The 20,814-nt window shown below is 41.0% G+C and overlaps 1 protein-coding gene across 3 annotated transcripts; it reads left to right on the top strand.

The window, feature by feature from the left end:
- Positions 1 to 2,185: 2,185 nt before the first annotated feature.
- tmc6b (transmembrane channel-like 6b) lies at positions 2,186 to 20,478 on the top strand. Of its 3 annotated transcripts, XR_004571401.1 has the most exons (22): positions 2,186 to 2,259; positions 6,632 to 6,812; positions 7,525 to 7,661; positions 7,992 to 8,153; positions 10,159 to 10,314; positions 10,406 to 10,514; positions 10,602 to 10,683; positions 13,396 to 13,653; positions 14,471 to 14,685; positions 14,943 to 15,087; positions 15,205 to 15,360; positions 16,454 to 16,638; positions 16,726 to 16,816; positions 16,903 to 17,000; positions 17,085 to 17,180; positions 17,272 to 17,347; positions 17,786 to 17,919; positions 18,228 to 18,277; positions 18,701 to 18,877; positions 19,012 to 19,090; positions 19,184 to 19,270; positions 19,902 to 20,478. XR_004571401.1 is itself a non-coding variant. In XM_034239061.1 (21 exons), exons 2-21 carry the CDS (start codon positions 6,757 to 6,759, stop codon positions 19,914 to 19,916), a joined length of 2,514 nt encoding a protein of 837 aa, XP_034094952.1. In that variant the 5' UTR covers positions 2,186 to 2,259; positions 6,632 to 6,756; the 3' UTR covers positions 19,917 to 20,478. The 3 variants fall into 3 exon arrangements, 2 of the variants coding, with proteins under 2 accessions (XP_034094952.1, XP_034094953.1); XM_034239061.1 differs by lacking the exon at positions 18,228 to 18,277; XM_034239062.1 differs by lacking the exon at positions 18,228 to 18,277 and having other exon boundaries at positions 2,234 to 2,259; positions 6,636 to 6,812.
- Positions 20,479 to 20,814: the final 336 nt, after the last annotated feature.

The raw sequence follows: 20,814 nt of genomic DNA, 5'->3' as shown, positions 1-20,814 counted from the left end.
CATTTTATTTCAATCAGTGAGATTTTATGGTGATTTATATATTTGTGATAGTCACATAATAGGAATTCTGGATGTATAAAGGGGTCTGTGGGAGGGAAGGTTGGGGTAATGTTTTATTTAAATGGTTATTTAGGTAGTCAACTAAGATACCTAATGCACAGTGACATACATTTTTGGTTAACATTTGGAATATGATAATTGTCTTTAGTTTTAAACTACTGGGGTCAAATTGACCCCAGAGGATAAAGGGTGTAAAGTAAATCTGAGGATAACAGGAGGGTTAAGGTCTAAAGCAATGTAATAACCAATGGTACATTTTTTTACCTTGGTGTAAGTAAAAATCATCTGCCCTTTTCACTGAATCCATGTAAACTATCATTCACTGAAGACACTTGAAATGATCTGAGGATGTTTGTAAGAGCTGATGTTGCAAGAAAGCTTTTTGCACCCACTCTCTACACCACAAACATGTAATGCTTCCAGTCAGTACCATTTACTAAGAAATATGAGCATGGGTGTCATTTCTTATGAGCCTTTTAGACATTCTAGTTTCAATTCTTCTCAGACTTCCAAATCTACTACTCTCTGTTTGGATCAGACAAACGTCTTACATTGTCACTACCAAGAAAATATGGTCACATCAGATTCTACAACAAAATGAATGTCCTCTCATATGGGTAACATGATTGTGAACATATTAACACATCAGTTATGAATGTGTATAGGCCTTTTCCCGAGGAACAACATCAGCGTGAAAGCCATACAAGGACCCTGCAACTATATATACTTTCACATGTTAAGGGGCGGTGGTGGCAAAGTCGATAGGGACTTGGCTTGGCAACTGGAAGGTCACCAGTTCAAGTCCCGGCAAGACCAAGTGCTACCGAGGTGTCTCTGAGCAAGGCACCGTTCCCCACACTGCTCCCCGGGCGCCGTTCAAAATGGCAGCACACTGCTCCTAACACTAGGATGGGTCAAATGCAGAGAAACGATTTCCCCACGAGGGATTAATAAAAGTCCATCTTATATTATCTTAACCCTAAATGAGTCTGTTATTTTACTTGAAAGTGAAGTAAAATGAATAAGGCAGGTTACTTTAAACAACCTCACTACTTTTTTGTTTACTGTCTGTACCTATGTTACGTTAGAGTGCCACAGTGGACCAGTTGAGCAGCGAGTGTCACTCCACGAAGTTCACTCCGTCAAGGAGGGGGAGTGTGTAGGTGTAGGGTGTAGGGCGTGGTTTGGGATTGGGCCTGTGTGTCGTTGTACTCTAGGCAATGACAATATAGTGTAATGTAATCTAATCAAGCTAAGAATGCCTGATTGATTGGCCCATCTGATTGGTTAGTTGGGCTCTAACTTTAAAACACACTTCTTAAACTAGGCCCTACTGGTTGCACTTGAGATACACACAGCTGTCTTGCCACTGTGTAATGGCTGCAGAGACAGAGCCAGTATAGATGCACTGACTGACAGTATTAATCACATTCAAAATAAAACCAAAATGATGGGCATAGTGCATGTAAACCAAAAACAATGTTGGTGGCAGCTACAAAATTATTCCCATTATTAATGAAGATATGAACAGAGGAGACATTATGAACTTGATGTTGCTCCTGAGCCAAAACACTTCCCCCCCCCCCCACAACACCCCCTACAGCTGGGGTTGACACACATTTAAGAGACGGATCACGTTTTGTTCAGTCGGATAATATCCGCATGTCTCCCTACTTTTATAATTTTCGAATCATAAATCTAATCGATAGATTAAGTTTCAATGCAGACTCACCATTTGTAGGTAATGCAATAACTCATATGTCAATAATTACAACACTGACTGTCACACAATGGGTTGTGGTTAGTCTGTCTTTTGTGTAGCTACTTTTTCATTGTTTGGGACCCTATGTTTGGGACCGGTAGAGGGATTTCAAGCTTGAATAGGACTCACCCAAGAGAGGAAACTCTGCAAGGGGCGCATTTAAGGTACATCGTTATCAGTAGACGGTTATTCCGATAATTATCGCAGCTTATGAATGAATTGGAGCGTACGAACGTTTTAACTCAATAACTGGAAATTGTCATACGCAACTAAAATTCAAGCTATTGGTATGCATAGTCTTGTATTGAAGATGTACAAAATAAAAACTCCCCTCCGAGTAAAATGGTTTCTCCCAAACTGTCCGGTTGAGCGTGGAGACTAGTATTTTGACTGATACTCGAGCACAGAGTTGACTGGTTTCGGCAAGTTGCGGAGAGGTGAGTGAACTATCTTCAGTCTATTTCCAGGTTTTAAGGCTGTATTCGCGACGTAAAACAGCATATTTGACGTGACCTCCAATGTAAGAGTTTGTGAACTTTTTTAAGCTCGTCGACAGGTTGACAAGCTCTTACTGGCCGTCACTGACTACAGTGACTAGTTAACATGTAGACTGGAAGACACCATACACGGAGAAGCCAGTGTTTTTAAAACGGTGGGACTTTGTGTCGTTCTGAGATGTGAGCCTGTTCAACAGAAAAAGCCTACATAAGTTATTACAGATGCACTGACTCCTTGTCAGAGGTGGAAGAACTACTGAGATCTTGTAGTAAAAGTTGAGGTAATAGAGTGTAGGAATACTCTGTTTGATCATAATTATCGATGCGTTAAAGTGTTATCAAAGCTGGTAAAGGTGCAGGACAGGTAGTTACTGCAGGGTAGCTTGTGAACTTACTCCAGGTGTAACTAAAGTCTTTTATCTATTGATTTTATTTCACAACATTAACATCAATCTGGTATTAAATAAATGTAGTGGAGTACTTTGTAGAAGTACAAAGTACCTCACAATTGTACTTAAGTTAAGTACAGTACTAGAGTAAATCTACTTGGTTACTTAACATGACTGTCCATTGTGCAGGAGCCGGGTAGTTTGTTGTGGCAGAACTATTTTACTTGTGCTTTTTAATGTCAGAAACGTAAGCAATATGTTTGCCACATGTGTTTCTGCACTGTTTCCAGGGCCTGTCATCCAGCCAACATTAAACCCATAATTGTATGTCCTATTTTCTGAATGAAGGCGGACCGACATGCCTCAGGTTGCAATAACAGACTGATAGTGTAGTACATGCATGCCTGACCGTGTTAGAGACAGCAGAGTTAATTGAATGCACATTTTCTCTTTGCATGCCTGCATCTCCCCTGTTACTCTTCCCTGTCTCCTCTGCCTTTTCCTTTTTATTATGTCTTACACCCAAAGGAGATTCATAACTAAAACCACAGAAATGCAAGTTAGTTTTTATAATCGTAACCATTCTCACACTGTAACCTCCCTTTCCTGAGGCTTAACAGATAACATGAGGGTATTGAAATACAATAATCCCTGCTGCCATGTTTACTGTAGCTATGTGCCTCTGCTCCCTCCATTGTGTTTTTTCATAGCACCCTGTGAACTGGTTTCCATGCAGTTGTTGCAAGCTGTCAGCGTAGACACACTCCTTCACTCCCCTTCCTTCCATTTACCCTTTTTTCTCACCCTCATATCTGCTGATAACTACCCTCTGTTTTGTCTGTTATCCACTGGAAAGTGTCTACTCTTTTCTGTGATGTTTGGCAGTGTTTTCATTTGAGGACAGGGATGCCTTTCTTGTGCAGTAGTTTCAGATATGCGTTTTTTTAAGGAGCAATGTTCTCAAATGAACTTGTAGCGTTATGTTAAAGCATCTGTATTCTAATTTGTTTTTGAAGTTGATTTGACTTGGCTTTAGTGCAGCTCAACTCTCTGACCCCCTGTTGGTTGTGTTGGATGTTTGTCCCACCCCCACAATATCCTGCTCCTGCTGCACAGATTGTATTCTCTCACAGGACTTCTTCAACATCAGTGTATCAAAGTATCAAAGAGTCAAACGAACACATTTTAGAGAAAAAAACAGCTACTTCAGCATCGCTGCTAAAAGCCTTTGTGTTTGTTTCTGTGCCCTAAAGAGGTGACACAGCATTTTAAATCACACAAAAAGGGATCGACTACAACAGATATATGGAATAGAAAAAAAGTTCAGTTAGGCAAATGTAACATGATCCTGAAAACTTTAGGTAATGAAAAAAGTGTGTTTGAGAGGAACAAAAGCATAGTGTGCAGTCGATTGCCCAAAAACAAACCAGCACAAAAGCGGGCTTTAGATTGAAGCTGGTACAGGGACATATTTGAGCCGTTCAGTCATGGAGTCAGTGTGTTGTGATGACATTCAGAGCTGCGCCCTGCTTTATGCATGCAGCTGATATCATATTCCCTCCAGAACAGAACCAGAAATTCTCCACTCCGAGCAAACGTTTGGGTTCATACTCACACATTCGTGCACGTGTAATGTTTGAAATATGCACACATTGTTTGTTTTCATTCGGCCATTACATTTTACACAATGCCTTGCATTAAACAATGACGTCAACCAACAGTGACGTGTTTAATGCTTCAATCCTAAACTCTTTGCAGTGAGTACGAGTGCACAGTCTATGTTTCTGACGTAGGAGCCTTTTACTGGGAACAACTTGTGGTTAAGAAAGCAATACATGAGTTTAAGGGGAACTTAGCTTTTGTTCTGAATGAGCCAAACTCAAGTATACTTCATGTCTGTGGGAGTTTTTGTTGAATGTAGAGCTCAAGTAATACTCTGTGTTTGCAGGGTACTCCTTTGTACTGCAGAGCATAACCCTCTGCAAACCCTGAACCCTCAGATCTTTCTCATGAACATACAACAATCCTAAGAGGCACTATTTTAAACCACTGGGTGCATGTCAACAGGAAGTGGTTTTTACGGTGAACTTTGAACTGAAATAAGTAGTTGGCCCAGATATTTATCTTTGGGGAAAAGCTGGTTCCCCAATTCCATAGACATCCATTTACTGAGATAAACTAGATAGGGCTATCTAATAAGGAGATAGGATATCTCATTATCAATTGTGTAAGTAAATTGTATGGTGAGTAAATTACATCACTTAATCATCACTTAAATGTAGCCTTTAACACCAGGGAAAGATACTTGTGATAATACCATATCCTTAATCTAAGACCATATCAATTCTTCTTTATATCGATATAAATTGCCCCTTAAAGCCAGACTAAGCTTACTTTGCAGCATCCTCTCAAACAGAGCTGCTGCTGCTCGGTCATCATTTACTTTTGATGCAAACTGTCTTCAAATAATTGATTATTATACATTTATTCAAATCTTTGTACCTACCCTTTTCTGTGATGTTTGGCAGTGATGGACAGGGATGCCTTTCTTGTGCAGTAGTTTCAGATATGCTTTTTTTTTAAGGAACAATGTTCTCAAATGAACTTGTAACGTTATCTAAATGCACATCGAATGCATCTGTGTTGATACCATCAACATAAAAGTATGAAACAACATTGAATCATGTTTTTTGTAATTACATTTTTGTAAATCAATTGATACATTGTTGATGGCTTCACTATTTAAAGATGAAAGGCTAAATCAGTGACTTTAATGCCTGGAAAGTCCCTTTGTTTTGGCATGGTTATGCTTTTATCTTTTGTTTTTCGTAAAAATCCTGCTAATTGATTTGATCTGCTGTTTTTCATGGCCCTCTCTGATGTCCAAAGGTCCATCGTTTAGCAGAATATATAGCTGGTTTTGGGGGGGGGGTTATTAACTTGGATGAATCTGGTAAAGAGGTTTTATTAGTCTTTAATGAATATCTGGATCCAATTTTCTTGAATCCTTGTTTTAAAACACGAGCACATGTCCCCTCGGAGTCTTTGACGAAAGTTATCATGAACGATTTTTGGACTTGCAACAGAGGAACCAGCATGCTTCCTCTAAACCTCCCATATGACACACTCTGCAAACACAGACAATACATCATTCTGTCTGAGGCCATGAATATTCATTTCATACATCTGACTCTGACCGCAGTCTTTATCACAAGCAGGGCAACAATGGAGCTCTCATGACTCGGGACAAAATGACTCCATAAGTCAACGTCACCTCCCACTTGATGACTGCATGCAAACATCTCTGTGCAAGATCTTAAAGAGGACATATAATACTTATTTTCAGGTTCATAATTGTATTTTGGGCCTCCACTGTGACACGTTAACATCCTGAATGTTCAAAAAGCTCTTTATTTCTCTCATACAGCCTGAGCTGCAGCACCTCTTTTCACCCTCTGTCTGAAACCAGAGGCCAGTCTGTTGTGATTGGTCAACAGCTTGGAGATCTCTTAGCTTATCACGTACAATGTGTGGGGAGTGTGTGAGAGAGAAACTCGCTCTGGAGGGAACACTGGTATTGTAGTCTTTGCAGACCATTTACATGCACACAAACCTATATAACACACTACAGGAAAGGGAGAACCCTAAAGAACATGATAGGGCCCCTTTATACAGGGCAATGTTTGAAGGTTCTTTTTATGTGTCTGGACTTCAACGTGTGAATGAGACCCAGTGCTGGAAGTGACGTTGTCAATGTCATGAACCCCCCCCGAGGTTTTAGCCCTCACTATGCAGTTAAGAATGTGTGAAGGCAAGCAGTAACACGGCAGGAGCGTTCAGATTCCACAGAAATCTGCTGGCACCTTACCGATACCTGTAAGTCTCATCGCTCCGCCTCCCCCTCTTTTCCCCCCCTCTCTCAGGTAGACTAAGAAAACACCATGGTGGGAGTGGAGTGCAGGTCTGAGCAGGCGAGGGTGTGATCCCTCTACGATTGGTCGACAAAGAGACCGACGGCCCGACAGCTCCAGACTGTTAGATAAGGAAAATGGCTCGAAATGTTGCCTTTGACCTGAACAACCCTCTCATGGAAGCTGGACTGGAGTAAGTAATTAAGTCGTCCTCTCTATCTCTTCACGTTCCTCCTGTTTGTGTCTGGGTTTGGTTTCAAGCAGGCTGTTGAATGCCGTGAGGGTGGGAAGAAAATAAGGAACCGAGATGACAGGATTAAATGTGCTCTTTGAAGCCTTGTTAGACACTAAACTCACAGGCAAATTAGAGTGCGCAGGTTCCCAGGGCTTTCATGTATGCTCTTTTAAACCATGCAACTGACTTCAAACCTGCGCTGCATTGAAAGGCTTGTATTTACTCTGTTCAAAGCCTTTAAGAATAAGTGTACATGTTTGTTTGTTTGCACTATATCTCACAACACAGGTCTGTTTTGCCCGCGGGGCCCGTTCTTATGCTATCTGTGTAAAAGTACTGACTCACAGGGAACTGTACTTGCAGTTATTTCTTGTTTGTTTTCCCGCTGTAAGACTAAAACAAAAAGAAGCAGGCTTTGACAGAACGTCTAGATAGCGCAGGAAGAGGGTCACACAGGCAATTTAGGCTGTACTGCCCACATATGAATCACAAGGACTTGAAATACTCTTCCTGAGCTTTGTCACATTGTCATTGTGTTTATCTGTAGGGTTGTATGTGGCTCTCTGGATCTGATACAAAGAGTGTTTGAATCTAGTCTGTGTTTCTGAGCCTGTGTCCCCCTCTTTTCTGTCTTTGTATCTGTACTCATGTCCATGTGTCCCTCTGTCAGGAGCCCAATAGACGAGGAAGGTGTTCATGACTCGTTCAGCCAGCTGATAGCGGAGCAGAGTCAGAATGGAGGAGCGTCTGACTCTGACACCTTCGAGCTGCAGGAGCTGCAGAGACAACTGGACGAGGAGGAGCGAGGTACTCTTGGTTTAAGAACACAATTTATACACTAAGAAATATGTGGCATTGATAAAAAGATATCTGAATTTATTTGATGAAGCTTAAGCTCTTCTTGAAAGCTAATAACGCATTGATTGCTACATCTTTTAAACTTGCTTAAGTCTTTTGAGTAAAATAAACTTTTGGGTCATCATGTGTATATTCGTAACATCACTGATCAAAGACTGTCTTTGCACTAGATACCCACATTTTAGAATTCAGGGTTAAAAAAAGTCAATACATCAAACGTTGTCTTTCTTTCCTAGCAGTAGCAATAAGTTTCATTTGAAATGTCCTTCAACTCCACAGACAATGTTGCCTTCCTGTCAGATCCTGGACGTGAGTTTCAGGGAAGGAGGCAAAGGGACGCAGAATGGGAGGACGCTGACACCCAGGCGGACCCCCTCATAGGGGAACGATGGTCCTCTGCAACCTTGAAGATCCTCTCCTCCATGCCCAGCCGAACGATCGGTAAGTCTTGCAAAATACGGAGGAAAATACTGATGCTTAACTGACAAATGAATTGATGCTTTATATAACTGAGTCTCAATTTGTACAAGTGTTATACTTACAATTGTATATGTCCCCTTTTATAAAAAGTGGGATATCCATGTCTTTTTTTCAGTTAGGTGCTGTTTAAGTATCAAAGTGCTCAATCCACTTAGAGATGCACAAGGCCATTATTCAGAAACTAAGTGTTCTTGAATGAGCCGTCAGGGATTATGTAAAGGTTGTGAATGTGATCTCACAACTAGATAAATGTGTAAGTAGGAAGTGCAGCTTAGTGCCATTACAGCGTCAGAGCAGCCTGAGTTTCTTTGAATGAAAAAGGCTTAAAAAGGCCAGAGCTAAAACTGTTGATCAGAGTTTGAAGTGAATAATTGCGTTTTGAAGGATTCAAGAGTGTTGGCCTTTCGGATGTAATAATGGGCCAATAAAGGTACATTTAGTCAATGTGAGAAAAATAATGAGTTTTTCAAAGCATTTACTGGTAGAAACCCAAGATATAGAAATTAGCATAAGTCCACTTTAAAATCACTTCAAGATCTCAAGCTCGTCATCTTCCTGTCAGGTGCTCACTCGATAGCTGTTGTGTGTTTTCTTTAGCTCTGCCATATCATAAATTGAGCCGTCAATAACGGCCACATAAAGTCATTTAGAGCATTGGTTCTCAACTGGTGGGTCGCGGACCCGTTTCGAGTGGTTCGCAGATGAAAAGAAGGAAAACAATTATTTTTTTAATTAATTTTTTTAAAGTCAAACTTTTATTTTGAAGGCCCGATTTTCTAACGCTGTTCATGCAGTAGGCGTTGGACTGGAAGTACCGGAGACCATAAACGGTTTTGAAAACTTCTGTCACGTAGTGATCATCTTCTCAATAAAACCTCTTTGCTGATGTTTTTTCGAGTCTTCTGGCCAATCAGAATCAAGATTGTTGCCGGAAGTCCCCACGGAGAATAACTTTGCGGTAGAACTATTCTTTATACATCCATGGGTACAACTACAGATCAAAATGAACACATAATGAAATATGACCCCCGGTTTGATGATTGACAGGTCACAGAACAATGGGAGCTATCTAGTAATAGATATTTATTTTCTTCTCAGAGTGTACCAGAATGTGTAGTTTATATGTTAGTATTTCTAAAAATCTCCTGGGGGAGAATCCCCCCAGACCCCCCTTCTGGGGTTGGGTTTTCAGCATATGTGTAAATGACAAAACCCTGTCGTTTTCCATATCTATTTTTGACGTTTGGCGTACTGACAGATCTTATGCCGTAGAAAAGTCAATTATGGTTGGCCTGGAAACGCAACATCACTGTTTTAAGAGACGCCAAGGAGCTTTCTTTTATTGTCATGGGATTGTTATTCGATTAAAAAACGTTGGTACGAAAAGAGATGGAGATGACCAATCCTGACCTGGATGCAAGACGATGTTAGAGCAGGGGTGTCAAACATACACGGGACGACAGAGGACACATTACCTGCAATTCTTTACAACTTTTATGTTTTTTTTATGTAAACATTAACAAGGCAGGGAGAACTTAACCTTCTTGTTAATACTTCCCACTTTATTTTGTATGGTGGTGTATGGTTCACGTGGTCAGGATTGCTACACAGATTTGAAAATGAATGTAAAATAATCTCTAGATCTTGACAAGTTGTTTTGATCATAAAGTAAAATACTATATTGTTCAATTCCAGATACCGGTGACTTTGTAGAGACACTGTGATCTGTAAGTCATATGCACATGTGTAAATTATAAACTGATGCATAGAATTGTTGAAATTGCACTCATTTTTCTTAATAAATGTCAGGTTGTTCATACTGTTTTGTAAAAAGAGAGTTAATTTAATGTGAACATTTTCAGAATGAACTTTTTTGCACTAAAACAAAGGAAAACATTTTGAGTTAGGTTATTATGCTATGATTTTACTGGTCCGGCCCACTCTGATCAGTCTGGTCCTCTGTCAGGTCGCAACAGGGGCGCCATCATCTCGCAGTACTACAACCGCACCATGCAGCTCCGGAGACGCAGACAGAGCCGACCCGCCATCCGAGACTTCTCCCGCTCTGCCAGACCCAGCATACGGGGCTACGGCATCGAGACCGACAGTGCGGACGCAGAGGGTGAGCAGAAGGACATCAAATGACCAGAATGAAAAACTGTGCTGTTTGTCAAGATTATGACATCCGCTATTCTCCCACCTGTGTGTAACAGTGAGTAAGAGGGACCGTTTGGTGAACAACCTGCAGAACCTGTCAGTCAGCGACAGAATCCGGATGCTCCGAGCGATGCCTCTCAATGTTTCCGAAAAGAGTGAACTCAGGTAGATGCAGTGAGTTATTATTCTTATATGTTGAAGGTGTTTGCTATGTGTCAGTCTAAATGACTCCCTCTGTCTTTCTGTCTGCAGGAGCTTAGCTTTACAAAAGGAGAAACGCACGCTTTCTCGTCGCATTCCCTGCTGCAGTCAACTCAAATATTACATCATCAATGTAAGTCTCTTACAGAAACGTCTTTCTATGTTCTACTTCCTTTTTATCTCTTTAGGGCAGGGGTGGGGAACCTTTTTCCTCTCAATGGTACACCATTTCAACATCAAATGATTGACCTCTGATTAAAAATCACAGCCCATTCATTTCACCTTTCTTTCATGTTGTGCAAAGAAAAAGCAACCTCTTAATCCAGATATCTTGCCATGACTCGCGCATGCATGCACGTGCACGGTTGTGGCATGACCACTAAAACAGAAAGATATGGACACAAGATGTGTGCAAATGTATTTAGTTTCCTATCCATGTGGACATGATTTAAGTGGGGGGGACCTAACCTCCTCTAGGGGGTTCCGGGGGCATGCTCCCCCGGGAAGATTTTTTTTTAAATGTTGAAGTTAAAAGCATCAATCTGGTGCACTTTGAGAGCAACATGAGGAGATCTATGGATACATCTCTCAACACCCATATGAAACAGAACTGTAAGCATATTTATTTTTCTTTATGGATATTTTACAAATCACTCCCCTTTCAAACTGTATTCTTGTTTATTAATAACAACTTTTTTTACCGTCATATAGTATTTTATACCCGTTTACTTTATTCTCTTGTTTTTTGATAACTATAATGATCATATAAAGATGTGCCTTTACCTCACTGGTTGGAGAAAAAGCTTCTTATATTCGTTAGCATAGCTAGCTAACCAGATGCTAATAACAACAAAGTTATTGACTGTATGATCAGTGTGACAGATGAACAGATCGCCACTGGGCTTTCAACTAAAGACACAGCCACACAGAAACTGCGGCATGTGTACGGCTCCTTATGGTAGGTACTGCAGTTTCTGAAGTGCCGGCGGCGTTCTGGTGCTCTCCTTCAGAACTGCACCCCTGTCAGACGAGACATATACCACGTGGTGACACGTTTGGCTTGTGTTGTGTTCAAGGACCCTGACCTGGTTCAGGAAAAACAGGCACTCGCTTGTTTAATTTTTTTGCGGTCTAGATTTCTTTAATTTTTTTCTTTTTTGCGTGTGTTTATAAATTACCTTGAGGACCGTACCAAGTGGTCTCGCGGACCGTATACGGCTCGGGGGCCGGAGGTTCCCCACCCCTGCTTTAGGATGTCTCCATCAGTTTGTATTTAGTGTTTGCCAGTAAATTAATCTCACCTCAATCTCCAATTGGGATGTCTCGTAGAGCTTTGTGATTGGATCATGCGTTCTTTATCAGTTGGAGTTAGTGCGACTCTAACTTGTACTGGTACACTTTGAAGTATTCGGAAGGTTTTTTCATATGTATTTTTCTCAATATATTCTATGCTCTCAGTACCAACTATCATAAATGTTTTTACAGGATTGATTAACTTATTATGACATACTCCTAATAACAGAAAACACAACCAAAATTCATGAAATCCTAACGCAATAATGAATTAATGTAATTTGTGTGTGGAGAAGTGTAGTCTTGTTGCTCTTTACAGTATCATAGCAATAGTATAGTCAGTGTTACTCTGCTACTTGTGATCTGAGCTCCATTTGAATGAAGGGATTGCATTGTCTAGACTTTGTTATGATTATCTCTGTTTCAACACTTTGTAAATAACCTGTAAATGTAACATGTCCTGTGAGTTCCTACAGACTTGTGAATGAATATCTATCGAATGGTAGCTGGCAAACACACACTGCACTTAAAAAGGCAGCGCAAGACATTCTTCCTCTGAGGCTGTAACTGGGTGTCAGTGGGTACTTCCTGTAGATGTTGTTATCAGGCAGTGTAATCGTTCTGTTGCCCAAGCAGTACTCTGAGGGCGTGAGTCACAGAAACACTCAAACTAAATCACGTGCGTACACTTTGTCTGGAGTTGTGACGCTGCTTTGAGAGTCATTTTGTAACACAGGTTTCTGTTTTTATAAGTAATAATTCTAGGAGCCATTCCTTTAGTTTCTATTATTTTGCCAAATGTAACATGACGTGGTACGTGTTTATTAATACATCTAAACACGTCTTTACACCTTGTTTTGTTTGCTGCTGAAAACATAGCGTGACTCCTTTTTTTGCTTATTTTTTAAGATGTAAGGTTCGTAATGAAACCATTCAGTTAGTAATGTTTATTTTATGTGTGCATCACTAATAAATACAAATAAATATATACTGTATATTACGGTGGCCCTGAAGTGCAAGACACAACAGCATTTCACAAAACGCAACAGCATTTCACAAAACGCTGTGGAGCTGTGAGCTCTGAGTGTGTGCTAACAGCTAACGGCTGATGTGTTGGGCCAATCACGAAGCGTCATTTCTTGACTGGCAGCAAAAACAACCAATCACAGCAGTGCTTCTCTGGCTGGCTCTGTCCAATCACAAACAAGAAGTGTTCTCCCTAAAGGAATACCCTTTCCGTCCAATGTGAAATGCTGTGGTGTTTTCTGAAATGCTGTAGTGTTTTCTGAAATGCTGTAGTGTCTTGCACTTCAGGGCCACCGTAGTATATAGATAGATATTTCAAATCAAATCTGAACATTCCAATTTTCATCAAACTAGCGTCTTTCAGTCTCAGTCAGCCCAAAAGTGAACCACAAGAAAAAGGGTGGAAAGAAAAAATTGGATATGGTGGTCAATTCAATTACTATAAATAATGTAGTACACAAATAAATGATTGTTGTCGGGATTAAAGTGATGGTCTCTCCCTGTTCTCCTTCTCTCTCCTCCCCAGGGGGCGAGGCAGGGTTGGTACAGCTGGCTCTCCTTCCTGCACTCCCTCCATCTGTGGCAAGTGCCGCTCAAGAGAGTGAGCGGACGTTTCGGCAGCGGCGTCCTCTCCTACTTCCTGTTCCTAAAGACCCTACTCTTCTTCAACGTCTTCCTGTTCCTGGTGACGGGGGCCTTCATGGTGCTGCCTCAGGCGTTGCACCCTCCAGAGTCGTTTGTAGGGAGACCCTACTTCACTGGACTGGAGCTCCTCACCGGCGCCGTAAGCTTTGTTATTGCAACACCTATCACACCCTTTGAGGCCTCAGTTATTAGAAATCACTCACCACATCCTTGATTTGTGTTTAGAAGTTACAGACCTGAATGATGAGTCCATTCCCTCCGCCATCTTTAAAAGGGCCGTATTAGTTTTGTGAGGTTTTCCCTTTCCCTGTGTTCCCTCCAGAGGGAGTTTCTCTCACACACAATCTGCCTGAAATGCCTCCATTGGACTCCTTTGTTTAGTTATAGTGACATCACTATGTAACACTCGCTCTTCTATTAGTTGGCACTTCAACACATTGTATGTGAGGTGTTGCAGCACTGTATGAGAAAAATAAAGCCCTTTTTGAACATTAAAGCATGTAAACATGTCACAGTAGACGCACAAAACACTAATATGAACCCTGAAAATGAGCCTGATAGGGCCCCTTTAAACTTCAGGAATTAAAGCCCCCCTCCACTAAAGAAATGTGCTTATTGAATCTTCACTTTAAGTTGAGCTCTGCTGTAAGGAGGTTTTTACATCTGCTGACGAGGGAAGGTTTCTCTGGTCTCTGTTTAAGGCTTGTTTGTACAAGTTTGGAAAACAAATATGGTTCAATATTCAGCTTACACAATGGTGATGTTGAAAATTGAAACCTCCACTTACGGCAGAAGTGTTTTTTGAATTGTATTTGAACATGTCTGGAGGGAATCTTTAAAGTCAAAAATATGCTTACGAGGCGAATAATCATATTCTAGATTTTGACCAATACTAAGTATAAAAATGTTATGTTTGAAGCAAAGTGTAAATAGTTTTCTATCTCCTTTTGTCTCAGGGCTATTTCTCAGATACTGTGATGTACTATGGCTACTACTGTAACTACACACTGCGTAAGAGCTGCAGGGATGATGGGGGGGTGCACAATGTCTCTCTGTCCAATGGGACCATGCCGGACTGTGTGTCCAAGCACCTGTCCTACAACATGCCGCTGGCATACTTTTTCACCATAGGAGTGTCTTCCTTCCTCACCTGCATCATTCTTGTGTACAGGTACAGTGTTTTCAAACATGTGCTAACATGCCTCGGTTTACATGTAATTAATCTCAGTATTCTGATTTCTGAAAGTTGATTTTCACCAAGCGACATTGGGTTTTGTGACAGATGCTCCATTTTATAATGAAATAAAAAATAAAATACAAATATTTATTTAAACATATAGTTAAAGTAAGTGTGAATTTTTTTTAAAACAAAGATATTTATTTATATTTAAGAAGTTCAAATCATGTTGATGTGCAATTTTCCTGCAGCATGTCAAAGTCGTTTGGGCAGAGCTTCCGAATCGACAAATCTCACAGCATCCTGGCAATAAAGACCTTCTGCTCCTGGGACTTCAAGGTCATTAAAAAATCTTCCGTCAAACTCATGTCTGAGAATATCTGCACCCAGTTCAAGGTAAACACACACACTTTAATTTACAAAAACCCTTCCTCCCTCTCCTTGTCTGTCATATAATTGGCAGGCAGGAGTGTCATTGTGCTCTAACGTCCCCCCCCCCCCCCCTCTCTCCAGGAGCTGCTGGCAGAGGTGAGTCACAAGCAGGTGAAGAACACTCGGTGCCAGAGGCTGTGGAGGCTGATGGTCCACGGCCTGGCCTGGGCTATCTGCGTGGCCAGCACCACGGCCTGTGTGCTGGCCATCTTCTACTGCTCTAGTCACATGCATCAGGTGAGGTGTGTCAGGGTACAAAGTCCACATGTCCAAGAATCTACACTTTTATTGGTGAATACTCAGTGTAGGTGCCATAACGCTACTTAGCTCAAGTTCATTATTTGTATTGTTATTATTTGTTTACGTCACTTTTATTTGTTTGTTGAGCACTTCCGGTAATTGTCACATGGGTGTGGCTTGGTTATATAAGTCACCTGTTTGATGTTGAGTGCGGAGGACAGAGGGTTCGCTTGTGCTGTCATTTTTTCTGTTGACCGTTTTGTCCATAGTTACTATGTTATGATTTTGTTTATTAAATATCCCAAAAAGTATCTTGCTTCACTATGGACTTTCTCTTCGAAAACGCGTCACAGCTTATAGCCAAGTTTAGCCTCTCGGTGGTCAGGAGTTCCTTAACCTTTTGTTAAATTACACTTCTGATTGAAGAAATCCCAAGGACCAATTTCTAAATAAAACAATCAAAAAACTTAACATCAACAGGAGAACCAAATTAACCTGGCTGCCACTGCCAGCTGTAATTAGCTAAATCAATATACTGCTCACCCTTAACCATCACTGCATTATGAATCCATGTATTGTATTTAGGGCCCTCACCACAAGCTTAGGGTTTTCCCAACACATCACTTTCTTGCTTTCTAAAAGCAATCTGTTTTGTATCACTGCATCCCAGGGAACAAACAGACATCTAACAATGTCAAAACATGTCTCTCTATCTGATTTATTGTCATTATATTAACATTTAAATGGTTGATGATAATATAGTTTTTTATTTGACATTTTTTATGGAAGAGATCTTTTGGAAATGTAGACAACAATTTGTTCAAATGTAATCTAACAAATTGGAAATTAAAACCTTTGGTGCCCACTAGAGGGTGCTAACAGACCCAACATGATAATAACTACTTAAAAAAATCAACATGAAACAACTCTTTTACGTCATAAATGTGAATTCCAAATAAGATCGCTGGTGACTCATATGGTAGTATGAAAGAAACACATGCTGGCTTACAGATGCAGTAGTTGAGTAGAACAACAAATATCGGTGGAAAAAGCTAAGAAAGTAATTAACCTAATTGTTTCCCCCCAACAGAACCTCCAGTTATTTCTGAGCAGTCGCGTCCCCGTCACCAACCCGCTGCTGAACGAGGCCAGTCTGCTGGCCCTCCCCGTCCTGGTGTCGCTCATCAACCTGCTGTTGCCCGGCCTCTTCAACCTGGCTGCCTGGATGGAGGACTACGAGTCCCCGTCTGTACGCACATATGTCTCCATCGGCAGGTATGAGCACATGCTGCCAGTTTACACGTTAAAGTGCAGATCTGGTGGACTTTGGTTGGTAACCTGTGGTTTGCTGTCGGCTTCTAGAAACTTGATGTTGAAAGTGAGCGTGCTGGGAGTCCTGTGCTATCACTGGCTGGGTCGGGTGGCTGCTGACCCCATGACTATTGGCCTGAAGGTAACATGATGATAGTGACCGTTTTATTTCATCTGTGTTTATGTTGCTCTGTGTGGTTTTTGTTTAATGGCTGACTGTGTCTTCAGTGCTGGGAGACTTTTGTCGGCCAGGAGCTTTATCGTTTCCTGCTCATGGACTTCATCTTCACGATACTGGACACCTTGTTTGGAGAGTTCCTTTGGAGGTTATATTTGTTTTGTATTTTATAGCAGAGCATTTTGTTTGAAGTTCAGTCTCACGTAAACTCAACTCCTCGTGTCGTCTGCAGGTTGTTCTCTGAGAAGGTGCTGAAGAGGAGGAGGAAACCGGTGTTTGACATCGCCAGGAATGTCCTCGAACTGATCTACGGACAGACGTTGGCCTGGTAACAGACGCACTGTTCAGATTTACACACAGCCATGTTCAGTTTATTCAAATAGCCTCTGTGTGCTAACATTAAACATTGTGTTTCTCAGGTTAGGCGTTCTCTTCACTCCTGTCCTGCCTGCAGTGCAGATCCTCAAACTGTTGCTGCTCTTCTACATTAAAATGGTAAGTATTTAGAAACAGTTCAATTCAAATTCTCCAAATAAAAGCTCAAACAAAGCAAAGCCAAAAATATATATATATTTTTTATAATGACAAACCCTTTTATTTCCCCAGTTTAAAAAAAAAATCTTCTGGTATAAATTCCTAGCTTATAAAACAGCTTTAGATTTGTTTTGGCCCTGGAACTGTTTGCATCCTTGCAGACTGTCTATAAATTGTGTAAAAAAAAGAAGTCTATAGTAGTGGAATACCATAGTATTTTTTTATGTGACAATTGTTAAAGCTCTAAGGTTAATTCAGCGATCTTATTTTGATATTTGATTTCAGTATGAAAGTTAATCTGTGACTTTTACAACAAAATCACTATCCGAGTAGTTGGTCAGATTTCTGATGACAGATGCGGTGACCTTTGACCCCAGCCTGTGTTTTCTCTCCCGACAGAGCAGTGTGATGATGAACTGTCAGGCTCCCAGGAAGCCGTACAGAGTGAGCCAGATGACCACCGTCTTCATCACGCTCCTCTGCTTCCCCTCCTTCCTCGGCGCCTCCGTGTGCGTCACTTACACCATGTGGAGGTACACACACACACACACACACACACACACACACACACACACACACACACACACACACACACACACACACACACACACACACACACACACACACACACACACACGGTGCTTACATATCCTAACAAAACCTAATAATTTCCCTTTTGAAGTTTCAGGAAATAATAGCACAATCAAAATAGAAATATACTGTAAAGAAATGGACAAGGGAGAGTGTATTGTTTTGTTTAAGGACACCTCAGAGTGTAAAAGCTATACTGTTACCATGGCCACCTAACACCAATATAAAAGGCTTGTGCTTGCTCTCCTAGCATCCCTGTGTTACAGCTAAGCAGAAGAGGACGCCCATTATGTTTACACCGTGAGCTGAACATAAGCCTCTCTTCCATGATGATATGCATTCCTCTGCTCGGTGATACGGTTGGCTGGTGTAGTTCCAGAGAAAGAAAATGGTTCCTTGATTAAACTGCTAAAACAATGTCCTGAGTAACTAGGTCATGATTTCTGGAAAGGGACATTGTTGTTGAGTTTTTCATATGTATTTTCTGGCCTTCTGATCATCACGAGCAAGGTTCCGTCAGGTCTTTACAGCAGATACGTCCAACACTCCAAAACTTGCACCAAAACAATTTAGTTGGATAACAAATATGTAGTTTGATTTTGGTTCGAACTGTATCTTTAACTGGTAAACTACTTCTAAGTAATATATTGTATTTGTAATTATTAAAAATCACCTAAGAGAAGAATAAAGAGTCCCGTGTGACACGTAAACTTCTGTCCCCAGCATCACCCCTTCCTCATCGTGCGGCCCCTTCCGAGAGCTCAAAACGATGTTCCAGGCGGGGAAGCGGTGGGTGGAGGAACTGGAAAAAGATAATCCCAACCTGTCGGTGCTGGCCCGAGCTCACTCCTACCTGGTGGAAAACCCTTTCTTCCTGTTTGTGGGAGCAGGCATCTTCCTGTGAGTACAAACTGACACTGGTGCAGGCAACAGGAGTCAGCCTGTTGTGTATTTGTTGTTGCTTTATTATTGATCAGTGTTGTCTAGTAAAGTGCTGTATTGATCCAATGCATTCTGTGGTTTCCCTCCATCAGGATCGTCATCTACTTCCACAGTCAGGTGGTGGACGGTCAGAGGAAGATCATCGGCCTACTGCAGGAGCAGATAGAAAATGTGAGACATCCGCTCCGTGTTCTCTATTTGTTATTATAAAGAAACATTTATTTAAGTTAAATGTTTTCCTGATTTTATTTGCTTCTTTTTCAGGAAGGAGATGATAAGAAGTTTCTGATCACTCGCCTCCAGACAATCCACGAGCAAAAACGAACCCCCACTCGACGACTCGCCAGTCAGGTCTGTTTGCTGCTCTGGTGCTTTACAACAGCTGTTTTTGTATGAATTTAAAGGTCACCTATTGTGCAAAATCCGCTTCTTCATGTCTTTTATACATAAACATGTGTCTCCTCTGTGTAAAGAGATTCTGAAGGTTTAAGGAACAAAGACCCCCTCTCTTTTTGTCCTAATCTATTTATATAAAAACCTGTCTGAAAATGAGCTGATCAGATTTTGGCCCCTTTATGATGTCACAATGTTTTTTTGGGTTATGCAATCATTAGCCAATAACCAACCAAGGTAACCCCCCCCCCCCCCCCCCATACCTTATCACCTGAATCTCCTCCTAGAGCACCAATGTGTTTTTTGAACCAATCATCTCTCAGAGGGGCGTGGCCAGCAGCAGCAGCTCATTAGCATTTAAAGCTACAGACACAGAATCAGCACTTTTGGAACAGGGCTGAAAGAGAGGGGATTATGGCTACAATGATCTGTTTGGTGTTTCAGCCAAACACTTCAGAGACATGTTCTGTATATATCTGAGGCCTCTAATACATTGTTAAATTTTTTATTTTAAAGTATAATAGGGGACCTTTAAAACAATCTATGCAACCAGGCCTCCTAATTGTTTTTCTATATTTTTTCCCTCTAGAACTCAAACTGTTGAGAGCACATCCTCCAGCAGACAAGCCTCCTCAATTCTCTGAGCACTGAGGTCTGCAGAAATGGATTGAACTGGAATAATAACAGGGACATTTAAATGTATAGTACATTTAAAATCTGGCCAGTCATTTATGGCTGGAGCTTTTGTAAAGATGCAAAACAAACCAAGTGGAAATATGGGGTGAAACAGAGCTGTGTGCTTTATGCAGTGTATGAATGATACCCATACTCCAACGTTAGGAAGTCGTCAGACGCACAGCAAAACCCTGAAGCTGATGTTAATCAGTTTACACAGAATTTAAATCATCTCCTTTAAAAGCACTTTCATATCAACTGTGAACAAATCGTTTTTATTATTATATCTTGTGCAAACTTGGTATTTTATTTTTTTTATGCTTTTATTTTTTAAAATGTTTATCAGTGTGTATTTTGTACAGTAGGTAGACTTTGGATGTTGTGGGTGTGAGTATGATAATACCGGAAATGACTTCTTGTTTTTCCATTTAATTTTTCTGCAAATGCCCTTGTTCTGTCATTCTGTGGTAATTAAATTATGTTTTAATCTACCCAGATGTTTTGTTTTTATTAGTGCTCACATTAAGGCATGAGCTGTGGTGGCTGACGGGTGCAAACACACTACAACCACAAAACGTAGAGAACAAACGCTGTACTCCCCGGGTCCTGGTCCCAGCTGTGTGCATCCCTTTTAAGTGTCCTCTGGGTTCGGTTGTGTTTGCTTCTTGCAGCGTTTTTTATTTGCAGCGTTTAGTTTATGTAGCACTTTTTTTAAATGCTAGAAAAGTTTCTTGATGTTGGTGAAGATATTTCTTTATTCGCACGTGTTTTGGTACATTTGTGTTTTTATATTTGCATCGTTTCTAAAACTGCAGGGATGAAACACT

Source organism: Gymnodraco acuticeps, unplaced genomic scaffold (genome assembly GCF_902827175.1).
Source record: "Gymnodraco acuticeps unplaced genomic scaffold, fGymAcu1.1, whole genome shotgun sequence".
Classification (NCBI taxonomy): domain Eukaryota; kingdom Metazoa; phylum Chordata; class Actinopteri; order Perciformes; family Bathydraconidae; genus Gymnodraco; species Gymnodraco acuticeps.
Note: the sequence above shows the minus strand (reverse complement) of the source record. Positions and strands in the feature narration are given on the sequence as shown.